General features: G+C 47.8%; 2 protein-coding genes across 6 annotated transcripts; one reads left to right on the top strand and one right to left on the bottom strand.

The window, feature by feature from the left end:
* The first annotated feature begins 1,457 nt into the window (after positions 1 to 1,457).
* On the top strand, positions 1,458 to 14,522 carry LOC103184221 (THAP domain containing, apoptosis associated protein 3). Of its 4 annotated transcripts, none has more exons than XM_042343600.1 (5): positions 1,458 to 1,656; positions 2,801 to 2,993; positions 4,297 to 4,377; positions 5,312 to 5,660; positions 14,420 to 14,522. In XM_042343600.1, the coding sequence occupies exons 1-4, from the start codon at positions 1,586 to 1,588 to the stop codon at positions 5,630 to 5,632; spliced, it is 666 nt and encodes a 221-aa protein (XP_042199534.1). In that variant the 5' UTR covers positions 1,458 to 1,585; the 3' UTR covers positions 5,633 to 5,660; positions 14,420 to 14,522. The 4 variants fall into 4 exon arrangements, with proteins under 4 accessions (XP_042199534.1, XP_042199533.1, XP_042199532.1 ...); XM_042343599.1 differs by lacking the exon at positions 14,420 to 14,522 and adding an exon at positions 6,191 to 7,318; XM_042343598.1 differs by lacking the exon at positions 14,420 to 14,522 and adding an exon at positions 5,837 to 7,318.
* Positions 7,613 to 19,747, bottom strand: dnajc11a (DnaJ (Hsp40) homolog, subfamily C, member 11a). Of its 2 annotated transcripts, none has more exons than XM_007902119.2 (16): positions 19,649 to 19,747; positions 16,278 to 16,407; positions 15,779 to 15,852; positions 15,486 to 15,587; positions 15,189 to 15,314; positions 14,575 to 14,697; positions 14,099 to 14,172; positions 13,623 to 13,812; positions 12,706 to 12,791; positions 12,181 to 12,297; positions 11,505 to 11,660; positions 10,914 to 10,983; positions 9,540 to 9,597; positions 8,835 to 8,977; positions 8,444 to 8,573; positions 7,613 to 8,043 (listed from the first exon to the last, which is right to left on the bottom strand). In XM_007902119.2, exons 1-16 carry the CDS (start codon positions 19,718 to 19,720, stop codon positions 8,018 to 8,020), a joined length of 1,677 nt encoding a protein of 558 aa, XP_007900310.1. In that variant the 5' UTR covers positions 19,721 to 19,747; the 3' UTR covers positions 7,613 to 8,017. The 2 variants fall into 2 exon arrangements, with proteins under 2 accessions (XP_007900310.1, XP_007900309.1); XM_007902118.2 differs by having other exon boundaries at positions 7,613 to 7,797.
* Between the last annotated feature and the right edge of the window lie 247 nt (positions 19,748 to 19,994).

Below are 19,994 nucleotides of genomic sequence, written 5' to 3'. Positions count from 1 at the left end.
CTCACGGTTGTAACCTTTTCTGCCAATTTTGTTTCCCTCCACAAAAAAAACCCTTTTCCAGTTACCCTCCCCCACCACCTCCCCCTTAAATTATTTTACCGACAAGGGGCAAATGTAAAGACTAGCGTCGTGACATTCCACGTTCTAGCGGTGCCTTCGCTCGCGGTAGGGAGATCCGCACTTGATGGTCGTTTGATACATGGACCAGCGCCTTTTTTTTTGGACTGGTGTCGTGGCCGGGAATGACGGGATGGTCTCCTTGGTGCGGGGCGGGGACGGGGGGAACGGGGGGGGGGGGGGAGAGGGGAATCGTCAAAGCGGGACAAAAGCAAAAACCTTGTTTCTGTGAAACTTTGTATACGTGTATATCGGAAACTATTTTGTAAATAAAGATTTAACTATTGGTATTTTAACGGGTTTAAAAAGTTTTAATTTCTGACGCCCGGTGCTAATCAGTGGGGTGTTTTTTTTTCTCTTTAATTTGTGTCGGTCGGGGTGAAGGGCAACCAACTGTGTGCGACGGGGCGTGTGGGGCTCACCGTCGATAGTGATTAAGGAGCAGGGACGTGGCTCAGAAGATAACGGAAGGTGAGGTTAAAGGCTAAGGTTAAACGCCTAATAATAATCCCTCCAAAAAACAAAACAATAATAAATTGGTCATTTTCAACCCACGACTGTTTGTGGGACATTGCTGTGCGCCATTGGCTGCCGCGTTCGCCCACAAATATACAGTCACTTCACTTTACAGTGTGTTCTGTGAAGCGCTTTGGGACGTCCTCCCGACGTGAAAAGCGCTGTATCAAATGCAAGGATTATTATTATTATTATTAAGGTCTCGGGAGACGGACCTTATTGCCATTATAATTATCCTCACGTTTGATACAGCGCCGTTTCCGTGCCGTTGCGACGTCTCGAAGCGCTTTGCGGGAAATAATGACGACGGTGATAACCATAATAATAATAATTGGGTCCAGTCAATTCGGGGCTATGTGGGGTCGTGGCTGTGGCGGAATGCACAGTCACTACACCTGACGGTATATTCCGTGGAAGCGCTTTGAGACGTGATCGGGGCCTTATATCAAATGCAAGTATTACTCTCATCATCATCATTGTTATTATTAGTATTATTATTATTATTGAGTGGGTCTCAGAGAAAAAAAATCCCCTGGCTTTTCCCGCCAAAACCCTGGCGGCGGGCGTGGCAAACGTCGCCCGTGATGTCACGGCGCAAAGGTACGTCGCCCGCGTGGCGGCGGCGGCGGTGGGGGGGGGGAGGGGTTGGCGACGTCATCACGTCAAGGCCGCGCTCACGGCGGGGAGGCAGCGCTCGAGCTTCACCCGATGCGGTTTATTATTTTAACTCTCCCTTCGCTTCACAAGGACTTTTCGCCTCAAGAACCGGCTCCGGTGGCCCCCCCTCTCTCCCCCCCCCTCCACCCACCGCCACCGGAGAGGCCTGTGAGGAGGGTCTGGCTGTGACGGCGAGCGCCGGGAGGGCGAGTGCGGCCGCTGTGAGCGGGGCCCGCGGGCGTCGCCGCCGCCGCCATTATTGTGGGGGGCAAAGCGGCGCAGGCGCACAAGCGACATGCCCAAGTCATGTGCTGCCTACAACTGCACCAACAGACAGAGCAAGAACAGGGGCCTGACCTTCCACAGGTGAGCCTCACCCCCCCACCCCTCACACCCCCCCACACACACACACACACACACACCCACCCCTCACACACACCCACCCCACACAGACACCCCCCCACACACACACACACCCACACACACCCCCACACACACACCCCCACCCCACACACCCCCCACACACACACACCCACACACACAACCACACACACCCCCACCCCACACACACACACCCCCCCCCCACACACACACCCACACACACACACCCCCCCCCACACACACCCCCACCCCCCACACACACCCACAGACACCCCCCCACCCCCCCCCACACACACCCCCCCACCCCACACACACACCCCCACAGACACACCCCCACACACACACACCCCCACACCCCCACACCCACCCCCCCACAGACACACACCCACACACACACACCCCCACACCCCACCCCCCCCCCCACACACACCCGCACACCCCCACACACATCCCCCCCCCCCCCAAGGCCTCAGTGGCGAGTTATCTGGAGCGGCGATTTAGGAGTGTGTATAAATACATTAAACCCTGTGGCCGGGATATTGATAGCATGATGATGGTGGTGGGCGGGGTTGAGTTATACTGTGTATACTACTGCTACTAACAATAATAATCCTCGCATTTGATGTAGCGCTTTTCACGTCTTCTCGACGTCCCAAAGCGCTTCACAGAATATGCTGTAAAGTGAGTTGACCGTATAATTGTGGGTGAACGCGGCAGCCAATTGCGCACAGCAGCGTCCCACAAACAGTCATGTGTTTAATACTGTTTAATATATGGTGTGCTATAGTGATATAATATACACTGTCACTATACTGCTTACTGTGCACTGTATTACTGTTCGCAAAGTGAATATTGCGTTCACCTGCACTACATTTTGCAGTGAATGCTGTGAAGTGCTTTAAGACGGTTCGATGATGCGGCATTGGCTCTATATCAATGCAAGGCATTTATTAACATTCAGTGTAATATTTATTTATTAACATACAGGGTAATATGGTATCAGAGTATGAACTGACCTTTCACAAATAACACCCAGCACCTTATATAATATTATAGATATATTCAGTACAGTGTAAAATGTCATTTTAATTATTGTTTCATTCCCTGATTGGCTTTTCTCTTTGCACAGATTTCCCTTCAGCAAGCCCGACCTCTTTGAAGAATGGGTGAACAATGTAGGGAGGGCAGAATTCCAACCGACCCAGCACACGGTAATCTGCTCCGAGCACTTCAAACTGGAGTGTTTCAACACGTGGGGCAACCGGAAAAATTTGAAGCACAATGCAGTGCCCACAATCTTTCACTACCCAGATACCATGAAGGTACAGAGTTGACTCAGATTAAAAGGAGTATCTTATGTCAGGGTGGTCCAACCTTTTGGCTGCTAAGGGCCGGGTGCCCTGTTTGAGAAATGTCTGCGGGCTGCATAAGCAATATTTTTGGGTTTCCCTACCAGAAACATAACAGAACATTTACGATTTGTGGAGGGAGTGGATGGGCCAGATGAAATGGCGGGTGTGGGGAGGGTGGGTGGCGGATGATACCAGCCTGTGGGTCAGATGCGGCCCATGGGCCGCCAGTTGGACTGCCTTGTCTTATTGCAGTAGTAGAACTTGATATCCACACTGATTGGGTCTGGCCCACTGTAGATATGAAGAGCATGGGTATCATGTCTATGTGTGGTATGTAGTATATCTGTAACTTTGTGCTTCTGAACTGTATGTGTATGTCTTTCCATCACCTCCGGAACATCGCCAGACTACGGCACTACCTCACCCCTCACGCTGCTGAAACCCTGGTCCACGCCTTTGTCACCTCAAGGCTGGACTATGGGAACTCTCTCCTCGCCGGCCTTCCCGCCACCTCCCTCCACAAGCTGCAGGTCATTCAGAACTCTGCAGCTCGTGTACTGTCCCGCACCAGACACCGCGACCACACCACACCCACCCTCGCTCGCCTCCACTGGCTCCCCATCCCCCAGAGGATCGATTTCAAGATCCTCATCCTCACCTACAAGGCCATTCATGGCCTCGCTCCCTCCTACCTCTCCAACCTACTATCCCCCTACCTACCTGCCCGTACCCTCCGTTCCTCCGGCTCTGGTCTGCTCCACGTCCCCCGCCCCAACCGCCCTACCATCGGTGGTCGGGCCTTCAGCCTCTCAGCCCCGAGGCTCTGGAACTCCATCCCCCAGTGCCTTCGCCGCTTCCTCTCCTCCTTCAAGGCCGGTCTCAAAACCTTTCTCTTTGACCGAGCCGTCAGCTCCCCTCTCGACTCTCTTCCCCCTCCTCGCTCCCTCCCTCCCCTCACCCTGACCATTTCCCCCTGCTCGGATCCTGACCCAACTGTGCAGCGCCTTGGGACGTCCTCCTGACGTGAAAGGCGCTTTATAAATGGAATCTTGTTGTTGTTGTTTCTGTCTGTCTGTGCCTATTTCTGTGTTTGTGTATGTGTGTCATATATACTTTCTCTCTTCCAGATATAAATAAATTATATATTTTAGTAAAGAGTGTTGTTACGTAAACCAACTTCTATAAATTAAATATCTTGCATTCCATTCTGTCGCTCTCTGTTATAGACTTGCCTACATAGTGATGATACTTGTTCTTTTCATTCTTCCCGCAGAAACCCCAGGCCAGGAAAAAATTAAAATTGACAAGTGAAATCAAAAGCAAGATTGAAGTGACTGAGGAAAGAATTGAAACGGTGAATACATATCCTGTGATTTGTGGTGGAGCGTCATACACCAGAGAGTATCAGAGCATTGGCTCACGCTCACAATTCTCTGCTGAGCTTCTGTAGGGAGGTGTTGAATACTTAAAAATCCACCTGAACAGGCAGATAGGACATCAGTTAAGTGTCTCATTGTAAGGATGGTGTCTCTGTCTCTCTGACAATGCAAGGCTCCCCCCTGCCCCAGAATAGCACTGGAAAAGTAAACCCATCTCACTTTGAGGTGAGATTAAATTAATAGTGCAATAAGTTTTGAATGATGCTAAAACAACTAACATTAAATATCTATTAAATTCCTTCAGGGTTATGATGTATTATTGTAAGCGGAGAAATACCCTACTGCAGAAAAATCATTTGAATTTTTTTAATTATAAAAAAAATTATTGGCACTCCAAAGCAGGACTTGGTGAGCACTCAACAACAACAACAACTTGCATTTATATAATGCGCCTTCACGCGAGGAGAGTCTCGGAATGCCATTGTTAGGATGAGATGTTAATCCGAGGTTCAGGTGGATGTTAAAGACACTATTCAAAAGAGAAGGGAGTTTCTCTCAGTGTCCTGACCCAACAGCCCTCCAGATAATTAGCTGCCGATTTCACCCACAAAATATACAGTCAGTTCACTTTACAGTTTATTCTTTATACAATGCAATATCAAATCCAAGGATTATTATTATATTCTGTGAAGCGCTTTGAAACGTCTCAACAGCTGTATGAAGCGCACCAGGATGCTACCCCGCGTGGAGAGCGCTATATAAATGCAAGTTGTTCGCGTTGTGGGGAATTTGCTGTGTATATATTATTTGGCTGTCGTGTTTGCCTACAAATACACTTGACAGCGCTTTGTGTTCTCTTCAAATGCAGGCTGATTATTATTGTGAAGTTGTTTTCTTTCTGTTGGTCAGTTGCCCACAGTCAACCCAAGTCGAGTGGAGGAAAAGGCACCGGGGCGGAATCCTGGGGGAGCTCCCTGTTTCGAGGGAGCTGAGGACCACACCTACGCCGCCACCAACCTGGGCATCATGAAGAAGAGGCTGTACACGGCGCTGGAGCAGAACGAAAGGCTCCGCAAGAGGCTGAAGGTGAAGCAGGAGGAGATGAGGAAAATGGTGAAGAAATGGCAGGCCTTGAAGGACGAGCTGGAGGAGCTGAGAGCCAGGGACCTGTCACCTGGCTGCGAGACGTACGTGGTGGAGATAAACCAGCTACAAGACTGCTTAGAATAAAAGTGCTGCTGTGGAGAGAGAGAAGCCGGTGAGTACAGGAGTGGGGGGGTGGGGGGAGAAGGGCATTTGTGTGTCCTGACAACAATCCTGCTACGTGCAAACACTGGACACCAAATTATGTGTGAACAACGAAAATTAAGACTGAGGAAGGCAGAAAAGCCAAAAAAAATGATTGTTGTTTCACGTTGACTCCCTCTTGGGCAGATTCAAATGATCCATTCTCAAGCTGTGGCAAAAACGAAGGACCCACTTTGTCACAGTTTGTACTTGCCGAAACCACCGAGTTAGTCCAAGGAAGGGGGTTTACAGCTGCAAAAGTTAAAACGTTCAACAGGAACCACGTTGAAAGGAATTCTGGACCCTGGGCCAAATGGTTTGGTCACATGGTTGCCGTAAGCAATTCTAGGAATCTCCTTCTTGGTGACAATCTTGTACCTTTGAACTTCAACACACACACTTTATAAAGATAAGGCCTCAATGCTTCGAACATGTTCTTGGGGTGAAAGAAGCTACGCTGCATTAACCGTGAACTTATTTCCTTTTTGTATTGATGCGCAGATGAAGAATTGCTGTAAGCAGCTGTACTCTTGCTGTGTGGAAAACGCTCGAGTTACACTTCAGTCCGGGTTACGCAATGTAATGCACTTTAATTGTGTGCTTCCGATTTAAGTTTCGGGTGTTTGATCTGTCTGAGCAACATTGAGACGCTATTGTACGCCAGTGTGGAATCGATGCCTCTTGATATCACTTTATAAAAGCAGAGACATCTGCACTCCATCTCATTAACACTGCAGGCTCCGTATGTATCTTCAGTTAAAGCCGTGCCTTTCGCCCTTCTCTAAAAGCAAATTTTAATCCTCTGTTTATAACTTTCTAAAAAATAATGAATTCTGTTATTTTGACCTGACTCTCCCTCTTGGCCATTCCCTTCATTTCACAATCTCAGGCCCACTGCACGACTTTCTCCTCCGTCCCAGCATCAGTGGCTGAGCTATCAGCCACCTTCCCATTCCACATGCTTGATCTTGCTGTCTTTAAACCTCTTGAACAAGTCTACTTGTTGACTGTATCTTGATCACATTCGCCTTACTCTTTCTTCCTGAAGAAAGGATCTTGCTTTGGAGTCCACACCAACCAGCAAATTGTCCTGCAAATAATAATAATTCTTGCATTTGATACAGCGCCTTTCACGTCAGGAGAACGTCTCAGAAGTGTTTCACTGTAAAGTGTAGCGACTGAAGACCACTTCACAGCCTTTTGGCTGAGATCAAGTGTAACTAATTTCAACTCGGTTTGTTATGGAAGTTGATATAGTGCAAGAGGAAATATGGAGGTGATTTATTGACTTGGTACAGCATGGAGATTAACTGGCTTCCCTTTTGGCAGCAGGGAAGTTAGTGTGAGAGGGTGGATTGTGGTAATGACTTTGTTGTTTGAGATGGACAGAGCTGGACTGCGATTCTCATACAGCAATGGTGGCCAAGCCCTGGCCTGAAGTCGCCGACCAGTCCAGGGGAGTCCGTTCAAAATCAATGCCTTGTTTCCAGTAGCTACTGAGCAGCCAAATGAAGAAATGTTCAATCAAGAACATTGATTTGGTTGGTCACCACTGCCATCCAGTGTGTGTGCGTGGTTATGTCATTGAACTGCTTCAGAATGATCTAATAAAATGGAGCAAAGACGGTGTGTGTGTGTGTGTGTGTGTGTACGTGCTGTGGAGGGAGGAAAGTGAGTGCGATTGAAAACAATTATCTCTTCCAGCATTGTAACATGGGGTTGGGGAGGATGGGAGAGATGTGGGCAGAGGCCTTGTGTCCCTCAGTCTGGGCTGATTCACCCACGGGTCCCAGAGGTCCAGTCCAGTCAGACTGCCTTTCTTCCACAGCAAGCCTTCCAATATCTCATCACTGTAATCCTCGAGAGAAAGCCCAACCCTCCCTTCGATCCTGGTAATGATTTTATTTTATTATATCAATAGTATCTGGTTTTATTCTTTATTGTACATCAAATAGATTTAATAAAACTCAGTCTTCTGCCAGGAAAGGCGCTGCTTAGTTGAGGTTCCACACTCTCACACTCTGTTGGATCAGGTAGTGCTTCACAGTGACCCGGGTCATGTGGCAGCATCTAGTGCCCGTCCTTTTGTGTGTTGACCATTGAATGACCTGTAAAAGCATTTTAAATCTTCTATACATGGAAAAGATCTCTTTCCCTCCTCTCTCTCTCTCTCTCTCCCACCCCCCCCACCCACAAAACTCTTACATACATAAAAATCATATGTGCATTTGTGTTAAATTTAATTTATAGGAGAAGTTGTTTAGCAGCTGGTCTGTGTTCAAGTCAAGTCCAAGCCCAGATGACTGTCCACGTAGGATTCCCACTTGTTCATCCGTCCACGTCAACTCTGTGAGCTGTGGAGAGAAACACGGGCATTGCTCTGACATGGACACACCACCAAAGTCTTGTCCTGTTTCCCGCTGTATAACACGATCTCACCAAGAATTTAAATTTACACTTGCCTCCTGCACTTCTGCTCACCTCCCACCCACCCCACCCCCCAAAGGCTGAATCTCTCCCCTCTCCCCACCCAGCCACAGAATTTTTTTTTATGATTCGTCACTTTGAAACATCTCAAAGCACTTCATGGTAATTACTATTCAAGTACGGCTGGTCTTGTGGGCAAAGATGGCAGCTTCTCGGCACACAGCAAAGTCCCAATATAGCTGACGGCCAGGACATCGTGAGAAATCCATTCTCCCTCCCATTTACTGCTTTACATGGACTGTTACTTACATTGCTTGGGTTACTTACATTGCTTGGGTATTCTCAGTGATTCGGCATTCCCCGTCATGACTTGATGCAAAACTCCTCGGAACAAATAAATCACCTTCAAACTCTTCTCTTCTCCGACACACGGGTCGTAAAACCCCGGCAGGCCAGACTGTGAGAAACAGCCACATAAAACATGCACTTCGTGGAGCAGCACGTAACTAACTATATGCACATCGCTAAAACTCACGTGGAGCCTGAGCTCCCCTTCCCTCTCTCCGTAAGGAGAATTGAGGAAATGTGAAGGTTGTCGCTTGTGAATCTCAATTCAACCCAATTGGCTCAGCTGCACTGGCAGAGGTCTTGGTGTGAGACCTACAAACCCAGGCAGAAGAAGTTACATTAACACTGAGTTACACTGACCGAGTCTTACCTTACAAGCTTCAGTCAGGATGAGTTTGGAATCCTTCACTAGACACTGCAGAGGAACTGTCACATCGATCACCTTGGCCTTCTCGTGCTTCTTACTGTTGTCAGTCACAAACTTCCCATACCAGGCATTAGTTATGATAAGACCTGGTGGGGAGAAGAAGCTGTTTTTACAAATATTCCCCTTCACAGTGTTAAAACACTCCCCCAACCACCACCACCTCACAAAGCACAGGTTTTGAATGAAGAAGTCCCATTCGATCTCATTCTCTTGTAACATCCACTCTAAATTGAAGCATCGAATGGCTGTTGTTAAGCGAGTCAGGTCTCAATCACACTTCCCAGTAACTCATGCCGGCATTTAATCAGTTGGTATGCAAAAAAATACTTTCCTGTGTCTGCCTTAAAGTTGCTCTTTACAAGCCTGAATCTGTGCTCTCTCTCATGCACATCTGAAAGTATTGTCGTGGATTCACTTGCTTTGCCTTGCATTCTGCCATATGGTCCCCCCGGAGACTTCGCTTGTCGAGGCTAAAAACCCACCCACTCTTGGAGACGAGGTTATCAGAAGCGGGGATGCTAGGCTTCAGCCCATGATATCCTGTTTCTTCCCCCCCACCCCAACGTTTTACACATCAAACATGAAAATTCATCCCCCAAGACCAAAGCCCGTCTTAATATGCTCCCAAGAACTCTTAAAAGTCCTCACCCATTTTGGATTCTTCAGTTTCTATAATCCTCCTCACAGATTCCTGCATCAACCGGACCTAGAAGCAACATAAAGTTATGAGGAAAGCCCAAATTGCACAAAGAAATATACAAAATGTAAGTGAATTTTCTTGCTGTGACACTGTCAGGCTTGTTGTCAGTGTTGACTTATCGGACACTGCAGTTACAGGAGGAGATTACAATAATCCTTGCATTTGATACAGTGCCTTATCCAGTCTTTGAGGCGTCTCAAAGCGCTTCACAGGAAATGCTACAAAGTGAATGGACTGAATAATTTGTGGGCAAAATATTCAGTCAGTTCATTCATTTAGATTGCTCACTTGGTGAGTCCCTGTCCTCTGCCGTTCCACTGATGGGAGGCACCAGAACAAGGGCAGGCCTGGCTCACCTTCCTGCACTTTCAATCAGACAAGGTATCGCCTGTACAGATGACGGGGAGAGAGGTGGGGGAGTGAAAGAAAAAGAAAACGAATTGAAGGTTTAAAATGAAACCCATAAGGATATACGTAGCAACTGTTCCTACCGCATATTGGGGAGGGGAGGGGGATTAGCGGAAGAGTTTTGGAACGGAGAAACTATTCGGAAACTTTAATTGTATCCGCGGAGTCTGAAGCACAACGTGACCCAAGAAGCCGGTGTAACGCTTACTGCTGCCGCCCACTGGTAGAGTCCCAGTCCTGCAGCAGTAACAACTCTGACTTGGCTCGAGTTTGATCCTTTGTTAATACCGATTATCCGAATACTTGATACAGAACCTGCATCATGTCGTTCAAACATCTCAAAGCCCTTCACGGGTTTTTGTTGAAGCAGGCAGCCCCTAATTTGTGCACAGCAATGTCCCACAACAACAGCCACAAAATGAAACTCCCCGTTAGTTGTACCGTTTAAAACTCTGCGTTCATTCACGCAAACACTCCTCAAAGTGTTGTGGCTTCACAAGCTCACTCTCGTCTCAAAAGTATCTTGCAGTCGCCAGCCAAGCATCTAGCGGGGTTGGAGGCTTTGCACCAGAATGAAAGTGGAGGAAGCTATAGGCTCTTGTGTGTTGCCCAAGGTGTGAGGCACACACTGAGTTAGGAACCAGCCTCATCATTCACCCAAGAAACAGCTGTACGAGCGCTGAAATAATCATGATCTTTTACCACAGGCTAAAAATAGTAGCCGCATATCATTCCCACAGGTTCTGTTACAAAAAGATAGCGATTTGAGAAATAATTCATTTGAGGAGAACGAGAGAGAGAGATGGCCAGATAGGTTGTTCCAGACCAGATAGATGGTTTGAGTAGTCTTTCCCAGGCCTCTATACGTTCCTCTGTCTTTATTTTAAGACAAACCTCAAACCCACATCACTTACCGATGCCTCAGCCTCCTGTTTCTTTACCGCCACAGTACTTGCCGAGTTCTCTCTGTGTTTTTCTAGTTCTCTGACAGGAGAGGGAAAAAAATCTGTATTGTAAACAAGGCTCGTTTTACACCCGCCCTACCCGCTCTTCCTTGTTAAGAGATTTTACACTTCTTTTTGAAATGAAGAGAACTTGCCGCTGACGGTGTTGGCACGAGATACAATAAAATGGTCCGTCCAGGTTCCAATAAATTAGAGAATAATAATCCTTGCATTTGATATAGCGCGTTAACACATCTTTGAAACATCTCAAAAGATAACACGGGTATCAGTCGCTGAGGAACGCAGATGGTTTCTGTATTGAATAATGGATCCCCAGGAGTTTAAGAACTAAATTAGATAGAATTCTATTTGGAAATAATATCTGGGGACAATTTGGAACACGACATGTACATGCGACTGCCAGGATGGTGGAAGATGAACTGGATGGACCTAGGCCTTTCACCTAGCAATTCTTATGGGTGAGTTGTACTGTACTGGGTCACGTAACCCACGTGTCTAAGGGCACTGTTGACACCTCTCACGTGACGCAGGGACACTCACTTTTCCTTCTGTGATTGGAGATAGGGTTTGATGATCAGTCGGTGCATTGCAAAATAGATGACTAAGGGTCCCACAGTCGCGTAGAAGATGGCACTAGGCAGCACCTGGTCTGTGAGGTGAATGGGGAAGAAGTACGTCTGACTGGCTCGGTTCAACCTGTAGCAAAAGGGAACAGAAATAACCGAGTTCATGTTATTAATCTCTTGCTCATTGAAATTCTCCTGTCCAGTTTGGTTCCCTTTTCCTTTACTTGGAGATGGTTGTGTGGGCAGGGTGATCTGGGAGCAGGGAATATAGGCTGACTTTCCCTCTCACCCTTCCAACTGTAGCCCCAAATACTGCCCCTACCCCAAACCTGGCTGAGATCAGTAACTCGGGAAAATCAGTGGTCGTAATCTGGGATCTTCCTGGTATCTTCACTGGATAAACTCACTGACCCCCAAGAATTCACTTAGAAGTGGAACAAACGCACAAAGCGCAATCCCTCCCTCTCCATTCCCCGGGAACTTTGCTGAAGCCTTAACATAGGCACCTTTGAAACTTGCTGTGAGACATCTCTGGTACCTGTAAATGCAACGCTCTCCCCTGTTAATCCTACAGAAGACCTCTCACATCTCAGTGTTTCCCAATTGCATCAATGGCAAAACATTTTATAACAATCAGTTGTGACACTTACTTGAGTTTGAGTGACACCCCCTGGGGCACTCCTATGCTGACCGTTGCTCCCAAAACACTGTGTCTGGAGATTTTCCTCTCAGCACCGTATTCGAGCACAGTGCCAAAGAAACCCGACCTGCAGGAGAACCATACAATGGGTTTTTGTGTTGCATTTAGTAGTTTAGGAATTACAGTCACAAACAAAGACCTTTTGTCATTATCAATTTAGGGGATTTTTCAGCATTATGGCGCATGAACTGAAAATGTATAAAACCGGTCAGGTCAGGGAGACCAGAATCTCTACACATCTGACTGGAATTTGAGGTTAATAATAATAGTATTCCTTGCATTTGATATAGCGCCTTATCACGTCATCTCAAAGCGCTTCACAGGATATACTGTAAAGTGAATTGACTGTATATTTTGTGGGCGAAACGTGGCAGCCAATTGTGCATAGCAATGGATACTCTTTAGATTGTACTGTATGCTGGGTGCATGTTTTCTCTCAGTTATATATTAAAGGAAAACAAAATTAATTTCTTACTTGATGGATCCCTTCACCTTGGTTTGATCGTCGTCCTGGAACTTGTACTGATAGCTCAACAGTACGAATGAATGGGGAATGCCGAGCTGTGAATAAACCATTGCAGGTTAAAGAGCTTTTAACTCCGAGTAGACAGTGCTGGGTATTAACAAAACTCACATTTGTATAGCGTTTTGGAGCGCTATTTAGTGCATCTATAGCCAACACACAGATGGGGGCAGAGAGAAGAAAAATAATAACATAAATCAATACCCTTCCCATGTCATGCCTTTAAACCATGAATCCAAATACAACCACAAATTGCATTTATATAGCTCCTTTCATGTCGGGAGGACACCCCAAGGCGCTGGACAGTGAATGGTTTGCACCTGAGTTGCGGGCTGGAGTCAAGAGGCGTGGAGGGCAAGGGGGTGATGGTGGGAAGATGACCGAAGGCACGGTCGAAGAAGAAGTTCAATTTCAAGTAAGCCCACAACAAGACTTTCAGATTTCTGAGGCTGCAGAACACGAGGTGTGTGGAGTTGAAGAGGAAGTTTAGGACAAATGCCAGGAAGTATTTCTTTCCACCGGCTGGAGCAGTTTACCGGGAAGAGTGGTCTAGGCCGGAATTCTGGTACTGTTGAAAGAAAAGCTTTATACCATGATGGCAGGCAGGGTGCTCGGGAAAACGTGAAATCAAATGGGTTGGGGACCTTCATCCAAATCTCGTGTGATCTTTTGAATAGCCTGGTAGACACTCTGTATCCAGGCTTGCATGTGAATAATGGCCACTTGTAGTGGAGAACATTCTAACTCCAGAAGATGGGAGAAGCCAAACTCCTCCAGAAAAGGATGGAGGGAGAATCAAACAGGGATTTAAAAAATCAGTACAATAAGAGAGACATTTACTGAAGGAGAACTGCAAATTCCAGCCTTACCTGGAACGCTAATGTACAATGGCTAGATTTGGTGTCCCGCACAACACTGGTGTTCATGGCAGACTGCATGCCCCATCGCCATTGCAGGTAACCCATTGTGTTCTTGTCGAGGTTCCGGGCCAGGACTGTGGTCAGGCCAGGGCGTGCTCCACGGGAGGAGAACTGTAGTGCGCAGTGAGTGGTAATAAAACTGCGGGGAGGCCGAGAGAGAAAAAAAACACAAAGTTTGTAGATAATATCATCATCAAGTGCTCTCTAAGCCTTTTCTCGACAAAGAAATCCTGCGAAATGGAGACATCAGATAGCCACAATTGAGCAGCTGGTTTCTCAGAGGCCATTGGGCTGGTTAACTACTCACAGCTCCAACGTTAGGCCAGACAGACTAGGAAATTGGGGGGGAAAAAATACAGAAACAAAAAGGAGGCACTTTAACCTGAACACCCCATCAAAAAAAAATTTGTAATAGTATCATTTACCAGCGTGACGTGAGGTTTCGAAATAACTTCACCCCGAACAAAGGTCCTTGAAGATCTCCCGCTCCGAATTCCAACTGTTAATCGTAAAATACAAAGAGTCAATGAACCAAATATCCTTTCCCATTCACTCCTGTGGTACAGAACTCCTGATCTTATCGTAAAATTTAAGAAAGAAAAATGACCTTGTCAAAATTAAAATATGTTCCAATTATCCTTGGTAATGATCAGTGCACTAACTTTAATTGATCCAAATGTCACTTTAGGGCAGAAACATGTTTTAGAAATCTATTCACATGTGTAAAGTGTATTGTTTTTGTTCAGACTGATCGAACAGACTGCGGGCTGAGGATTTGCATGATACCTGCTTTTATCCCCGGTTTATAATAATCCTGAATGGAGCGCAACCCCAATTCAATTCTCAGGATCGAGGACATGAGAGATAATTCCAGGAGTCCCATCCCATCGAGTGTCCTTACCTCTCCCCAACCTTTTGCAGACGTCACCCGCCTAAATGCAACATTGATTGAGCCACCGCCATTTCCATTCTGTGTGGAGAGGCTGCCTGACAGCACCGCTGTATCCGTCGTAGTTAGAGGAGCCTGCAAAAAAATAAACACAAACATTGCGACCCATCAACTGGAGTCTGAATGGATTTCAATGTGTCCGTCTCCTTTCCTGAAGATGCTTCCTCACCGTCACTGAGTGAGTGAACACCTTAACGCTCTTCCTCACCGATTGCTATGGTTTGGTTCCACCAACACCAAATACACTCTGACATAAGTTCTAAGGAGGCTAGTCTGCATGTATGAATCTAGCCAGTGAGGGCCGGCAGTAGGGAGCTATTCCACAGGGGGGAGCATCACAACCAAGCCCCAATCTTGACCTTTCCCGAGGTTTACGCCAATCTGCTCAACTTCTGATCGCAAGCTGATTTTCCCCCCTCCTCAACCCAGGAACAATTGCTACATTACTCGTCTCTATGGCTCGGTGTTGCTCTTGGCTATCAGAAGGCGCAAGTATACAATTTGAAAAGATTACCACGCGATAATCTGAAACCATTCTCTCCAAAGGCTATTGTGAAGTCACTCACCTCAATAGATTGGGATATGTGCATTTTATTAATCTCAATATGAGGAAAGCCACTCCTCGCCTCTTCAAACTCTTCCTCATAGCGGTCGAATAGATCCGTTGCGTCCACACCAACGCTTATCGTCCCCTGTTGGCAAAGATTGAACCGGTTACAGCCTTGAAGGTGGATTACTGGACGCAAACTTGATTCCTCCTTGGAGGCGATGAAGCAAGGAGAGCGCAAACACCGTAACGCCTCTTGCAACCATCGACAACCACAACTGCAGCCATTTTGTTTCCTCAGTTAGCTGCCGCCTACCTTGGGGTTCGTTCTTTGTTGCAGTCGCCTCTCTTCCCGCTCTTGTTGTAGCCTCTCGAACTCTTCCCGTATTTCAGTCGCTGTCTTCTTCCTCTCTACCACCTGCAAAGAGGAATCAGTCAGCTCACAGACCTGTAGATCAATCCATCAGATTCATTGATTGTTTACTTCAAGGTTGTTGTGGAACCTATCGTGTTTGTCTACAAAAAAAACAGTCACTACATCCGACAGAGATTAGTGTATTTCCTGGTCTTGTCTGGATAGCCTTAGGGCAGGGAATAACATGAACTTACCTCCCAGCCTTCCATATCCAGGCCTTTTTTACCGTAGATATCATAGATGGCTCTGCTCTGCGGATCACTAAGTACTGTGGAGAGAAATAAATGAATGAGGTGGATCGCAAAAAATAATTTGTTACAGTAAGGAGGAACCTGGGAACAGTGTGGTTACTTAGGCTGTGTTTAGAAGTCTGGACTCTCCCATTTATTATTCTTAATTAAGTACATCTGTACTGTGACTTTCTGGGCCACACTAGTCAGACGGAGCTGACATCAGCAATTCTCCACAACAGCGTCCTGGATTTCTCTGTGCTACAGGGGAGGCAGGCACGGAGGTACCTCAGACTTAGCTGTCACAAGAGGCCTGGGAGACTTTGGTTGTATTCCTTACAACTGTCGAGGTTAAGAGGCGATCCGATTGATGGCTTCAAAATAATGAAGTGAATTGATAAAAGAGCAGTGCATGCAGGGTGTAGGTGAGGTAGGAAGTAAAACACCCTGTGTGTACACTCACCTTCATAGGCTTGATGAACTAAGTTAAAGAGAGACTCTGCTTTCTGTTTCAGCTCAGGGTCTCGGTGCTTGTCAGGGTGGTAGAGCATGCACAACCGGCGATAGGCAGCTTTAAGCTCATCCAATGTGGCCTGCAGTCAACACACGGGCAATCGGCAGCGTTAGAACAATGTGCCTCTTAAGCGGCTTTTCAATGCTTACTGAATCTAGGGAGACAACAATATCATTCCCAGCTCTGGGAATTTTAATAGATGGATTCAGTGCAGTGAACAGCCACTTGGTGGAAGCTTTTTCGTAGAGAAATAACTTGTGAGTGGATTAAGTAGGTCAGAACTCCACAGCCACAAGAGAAGACCTGTTCTTCCACCACTTTTCTATAGGAGGAGAGTATCAGCAAAGTCATGGACACTCTCGAGACTGTGCTTTCTTATTCCTCCGAATCAGCACAACTGAACCAGGCAACGTTTTGAGTTTATTTAAGAGCACTAGAGGATAGAGAGATAAAAATACTTGATTCCTGAGAAATTCCTTATCAAAAGAAATGTCACTGAAATCAAAATAACACTCATCTCCCAATATCATCCAGTTTATCACCAGTCAACATCCTCTTCTCATTGAACGTTCCCTATTCTTGTCTGCTCTGCCACAGACCAGACTTTGAGCCACCAAACCCTATACTCCGTAGCTCTTTTCTTAAACTACTTTGCTCCCTCTCTCATTGCCTTCAACATCCCCCAGAGCTTATCTCTTCTCCCACCCCTTCTGCTACCACCAATCCCCTAACACTTCTGCTCGGTGTCTACTACCACTCCCGTTGTGAAGACTTTTGAGACATTCTTCTCTGTGAAAGCGACTGTATCAATACTGGTTGTTGTTGGATTGACTTGCTCTCAGGGTTTTCAGTGAAACGAAACAGCGGAAGTATGAAATTCTCATTTCTGTCCACTTGGAGCTGTGAAAAACACGTAGCAATACAGTTATTAGCGTAGTCTGTCCAAAGGTTTGGAAGGGAGCATTCTAAGCTGTGGTTGCAGATCAGTCCCTGGTGCCATGTTAGCTCAGTTAGTAGCTCTCTTGACTCTGGATCAGAGGTTGTGGGTTTAAAACTCACTTGGGGCTTTTATTGCCAAAAAATCTTTTTGTTGGGCTGGTTCATTGGACTTTCCTAAATCCTCATCTATAGACTTGTGACAGCAGCTGCCTGATCAGTGCTCAAGACCCTTCCTCCCCTGCCTTCCCCTCACCTAAAACAGATGGTTGCTTGACATCAATAACTCAAGGCATAGAAACTATGCGCTCTCATGGCAGTGGGGAACGAAGACTAAAGCAGAGGCAAAGAAGCAGAGATTGCGTCCGCAAGGTAGGGTAAATTGGATGAGGTTAGAGCACAGGCAATAAGCTAAGTCTTTAGTGGATTCTGTGGGACACCACCTGCCATCTAAAGACAGTTCCTCACATAGCACAACGACGAAATATTGGTTACCAATCAAAGTGCACAAAAGATGAAAAAAAATTTGCCCATGAGAGGGTTAATCCCACAAAAGCCAAAACGTAGAGGCGCAATCTTAAACGCAACACTTTTCACCGACAAGAAGTCAAGATGAAAGATAAAATACTACCTGACGCAGACAGCCATATCCCACACCAGTATTAATCTAAAACTAAATTAGAAGCAAAAATCCTTGAATAGACATTTCACAAATGACCTTCGCTCTTTGCCCATTTGACAAATTGTTTAATAATCTATCGATTATGTGATACAAGTGAATGGTTTCATTTCTCTCAAATACTGAATTCATTGAGACAGCAGATTGAATCGTCCATCACTGCTCAGTTCTTAAGGTCATGTGTTCAATACTTAGTGAATGATGGCTCATGTCTGATGTGGTTATAAAGTGCAAGGCACCACTGCCGTCTGATGGGAGTGACAAGCTACATCACTCAATAACGCTGCCTGGGTGACTCCATACAACACAGGGGTCACTGGATAGTGATCAGGAGCGACAACAACCACAACGTGCATTTATGTAGGGCCCTTCATGCAGGGGAGCATCTCCGAGTGCTCAGGAGCAAACACCATGGATCCTATTTGTCTCCCGGTTTCCTAGCTGATAAGTCCTGATAAATTAATCCTTCATTTTACCATGTGGGGAACCTTGAGGTGTGCAAATTAGCTGCCATATGTACCCACAAAACCAGTCGCCACACTGGCCGTGGTTCCCTGTGGAGGGGTTTCAGACATTAACATTTCAGGCATTGGGGAAAATGCAATTACGATATCCAACAAATAGCCATGATGTGAGTGATCAATTTTATGTGGGGGCCAGTAAACTTGGGGGTGGGGGGGGGGGGGGTGACTCCTTTGTCTTGGATTCACTCCTTACTCAATCCTTGAGTAACACCGTGAGATCTCTGACGTGCGTCTGAACAGGCACAGGCGGTGGGGGGGGGGGGGGGGGGGGGGGGGGGGGGGGGGGGGGGGGGGGGGGGGGGGGGGGGGGGCGGGGGGGGGGGGGGGGGGGGGTGGGGGCGGGGGGGGGGGGGCGGGGAGCTTGGTTTTATCATGTCATCCGAAGGACGGCGTCTCTTGACAATAAAGCGTCCCCCCCCCCAGTGCTGCACTGGAGGGTCAGCCTGAACTATGAGCTCACCGAGTCCCTCAGCGCAGGGGCTTGAACCCAACTGCAACAAACAGCAACGACGAATTACGTGTGTGTGTGTAAAGCGCCTTTCACGTCGGGGGGGACGTCCCTCGAAAAAACAAAACGTGAGTCACTCGGATCCGAGGCTGCTGAGGGAGGGGAGGGGAGGGTGGCGGTGGAGTGGGGGGCGCGACGGGCCGCCGCGTTTCGTCCACGATACGCACAGTCGCTGTACGCTTCGCAGCGAAGCGCTTGGAGACGCCTCAACAGCGCGATATCAAAAACGCACGGATTATTATCATCATCATTATCATTATTATTATTATCATTATTATTATCATTATTATTATTATTATCATTATTATCATTATTATTATCCCAAGGCGTTTGGAACAACCCCCCCTCCTCCCTCCTGACTCGGGGCAGGGCCCGAGAGCGTGGGCCGGCCCGAGCCAGGCTGAGCTGAGCCCAGGCTGAGACCGACCGACCGGTACCGGTGGCGGTGCCGCGAAAAAAAAAAACCCCACACGCGCACCGCGAACACGACGGCAAATGGAAAGGATCGCCGTCGCTATTTAAAAGCGGAGGGGGAGCGGGGAGCGGGAGGGGGGGGTCCCAGAGCTGTCAGTCTGTGCTGCTGTGACCCGGCGGCCCCCCCCCCCCCCCACGGGGGCTCGGGACCTGGAGCGTCTCCCCCCCCCCACCACACCCCCCCCCCGCGGCCGCTCACCTCCCTCCTGACGTTCAGAAGCGCGTAAAAGTCATCGTTGTCGATCTCCTCGTCCGCCAAGGCCGCCGCCATTGTCACCTCCGACCCTCCCCCTCCCCCCCCCCCCCCCGCAGCCCGGGCGGCCGCGCCGAGGAGGGCGCGAGGAGCCGGAAAGAGGCGACTCCCCCCCCTCCCCCTCCCCCGCGGACCGACAAGACCTCGGCCGCTTCTCGCCCTCTCCGTGACGCGCTCCCCCTTCTGGCCGGGAGGACTCGGGGAGAATGTCACGCCGCCCCTCTCAGTGCATCATCCTGCAACGACACGGGGGCCGCGCCTGTCAGTGTGTCTGTCACCTGCGAAGAATGCA

The sequence above is a fragment of the Callorhinchus milii genome, unplaced genomic scaffold (assembly GCF_018977255.1).
Source record: "Callorhinchus milii isolate IMCB2004 unplaced genomic scaffold, IMCB_Cmil_1.0 Scaffold24, whole genome shotgun sequence".
NCBI lineage: Eukaryota > Metazoa > Chordata > Chondrichthyes > Chimaeriformes > Callorhinchidae > Callorhinchus > Callorhinchus milii.
The sequence above is the reverse complement of the archived record's forward strand: the minus strand, read 5'-3'. Positions and strand labels throughout refer to the sequence as shown.

What these genes read in the sequence shown, in the direction of transcription:
- dnajc11a (XM_007902118.2), bottom strand. Translation starts at nt 19,720, where the DNA reads ATGGCGGCGGCCTTGGCGGACGAGGAGATCGACAACGATGACTTTTAC. An exon ending in CGAAACCTCACGTCACGCTG is followed by an intron (nt 13,813 to 14,098) that starts GTAAATGATACT and finishes GCCTCCCCGCAG; the next exon opens with TTTTATTACCACTCACTGCG. An exon ending in CTCCAATCACAGAAGGAAAA is followed by an intron (nt 10,984 to 11,504) that starts GTGAGTGTCCCT and finishes CTCTCCTGTCAG; the next exon opens with AGAACTAGAAAAACACAGAG.
- LOC103184221 (XM_042343600.1), top strand. Translation starts at nt 1,586, where the DNA reads ATGCCCAAGTCATGTGCTGCCTACAACTGCACCAACAGACAGAGCAAG. An exon ending in AGGGGCCTGACCTTCCACAG is followed by an intron (nt 1,657 to 2,800) that starts GTGAGCCTCACC and finishes CTCTTTGCACAG; the next exon opens with ATTTCCCTTCAGCAAGCCCG. An exon ending in ACTACCCAGATACCATGAAG is followed by an intron (nt 2,994 to 4,296) that starts GTACAGAGTTGA and finishes TTCTTCCCGCAG; the next exon opens with AAACCCCAGGCCAGGAAAAA.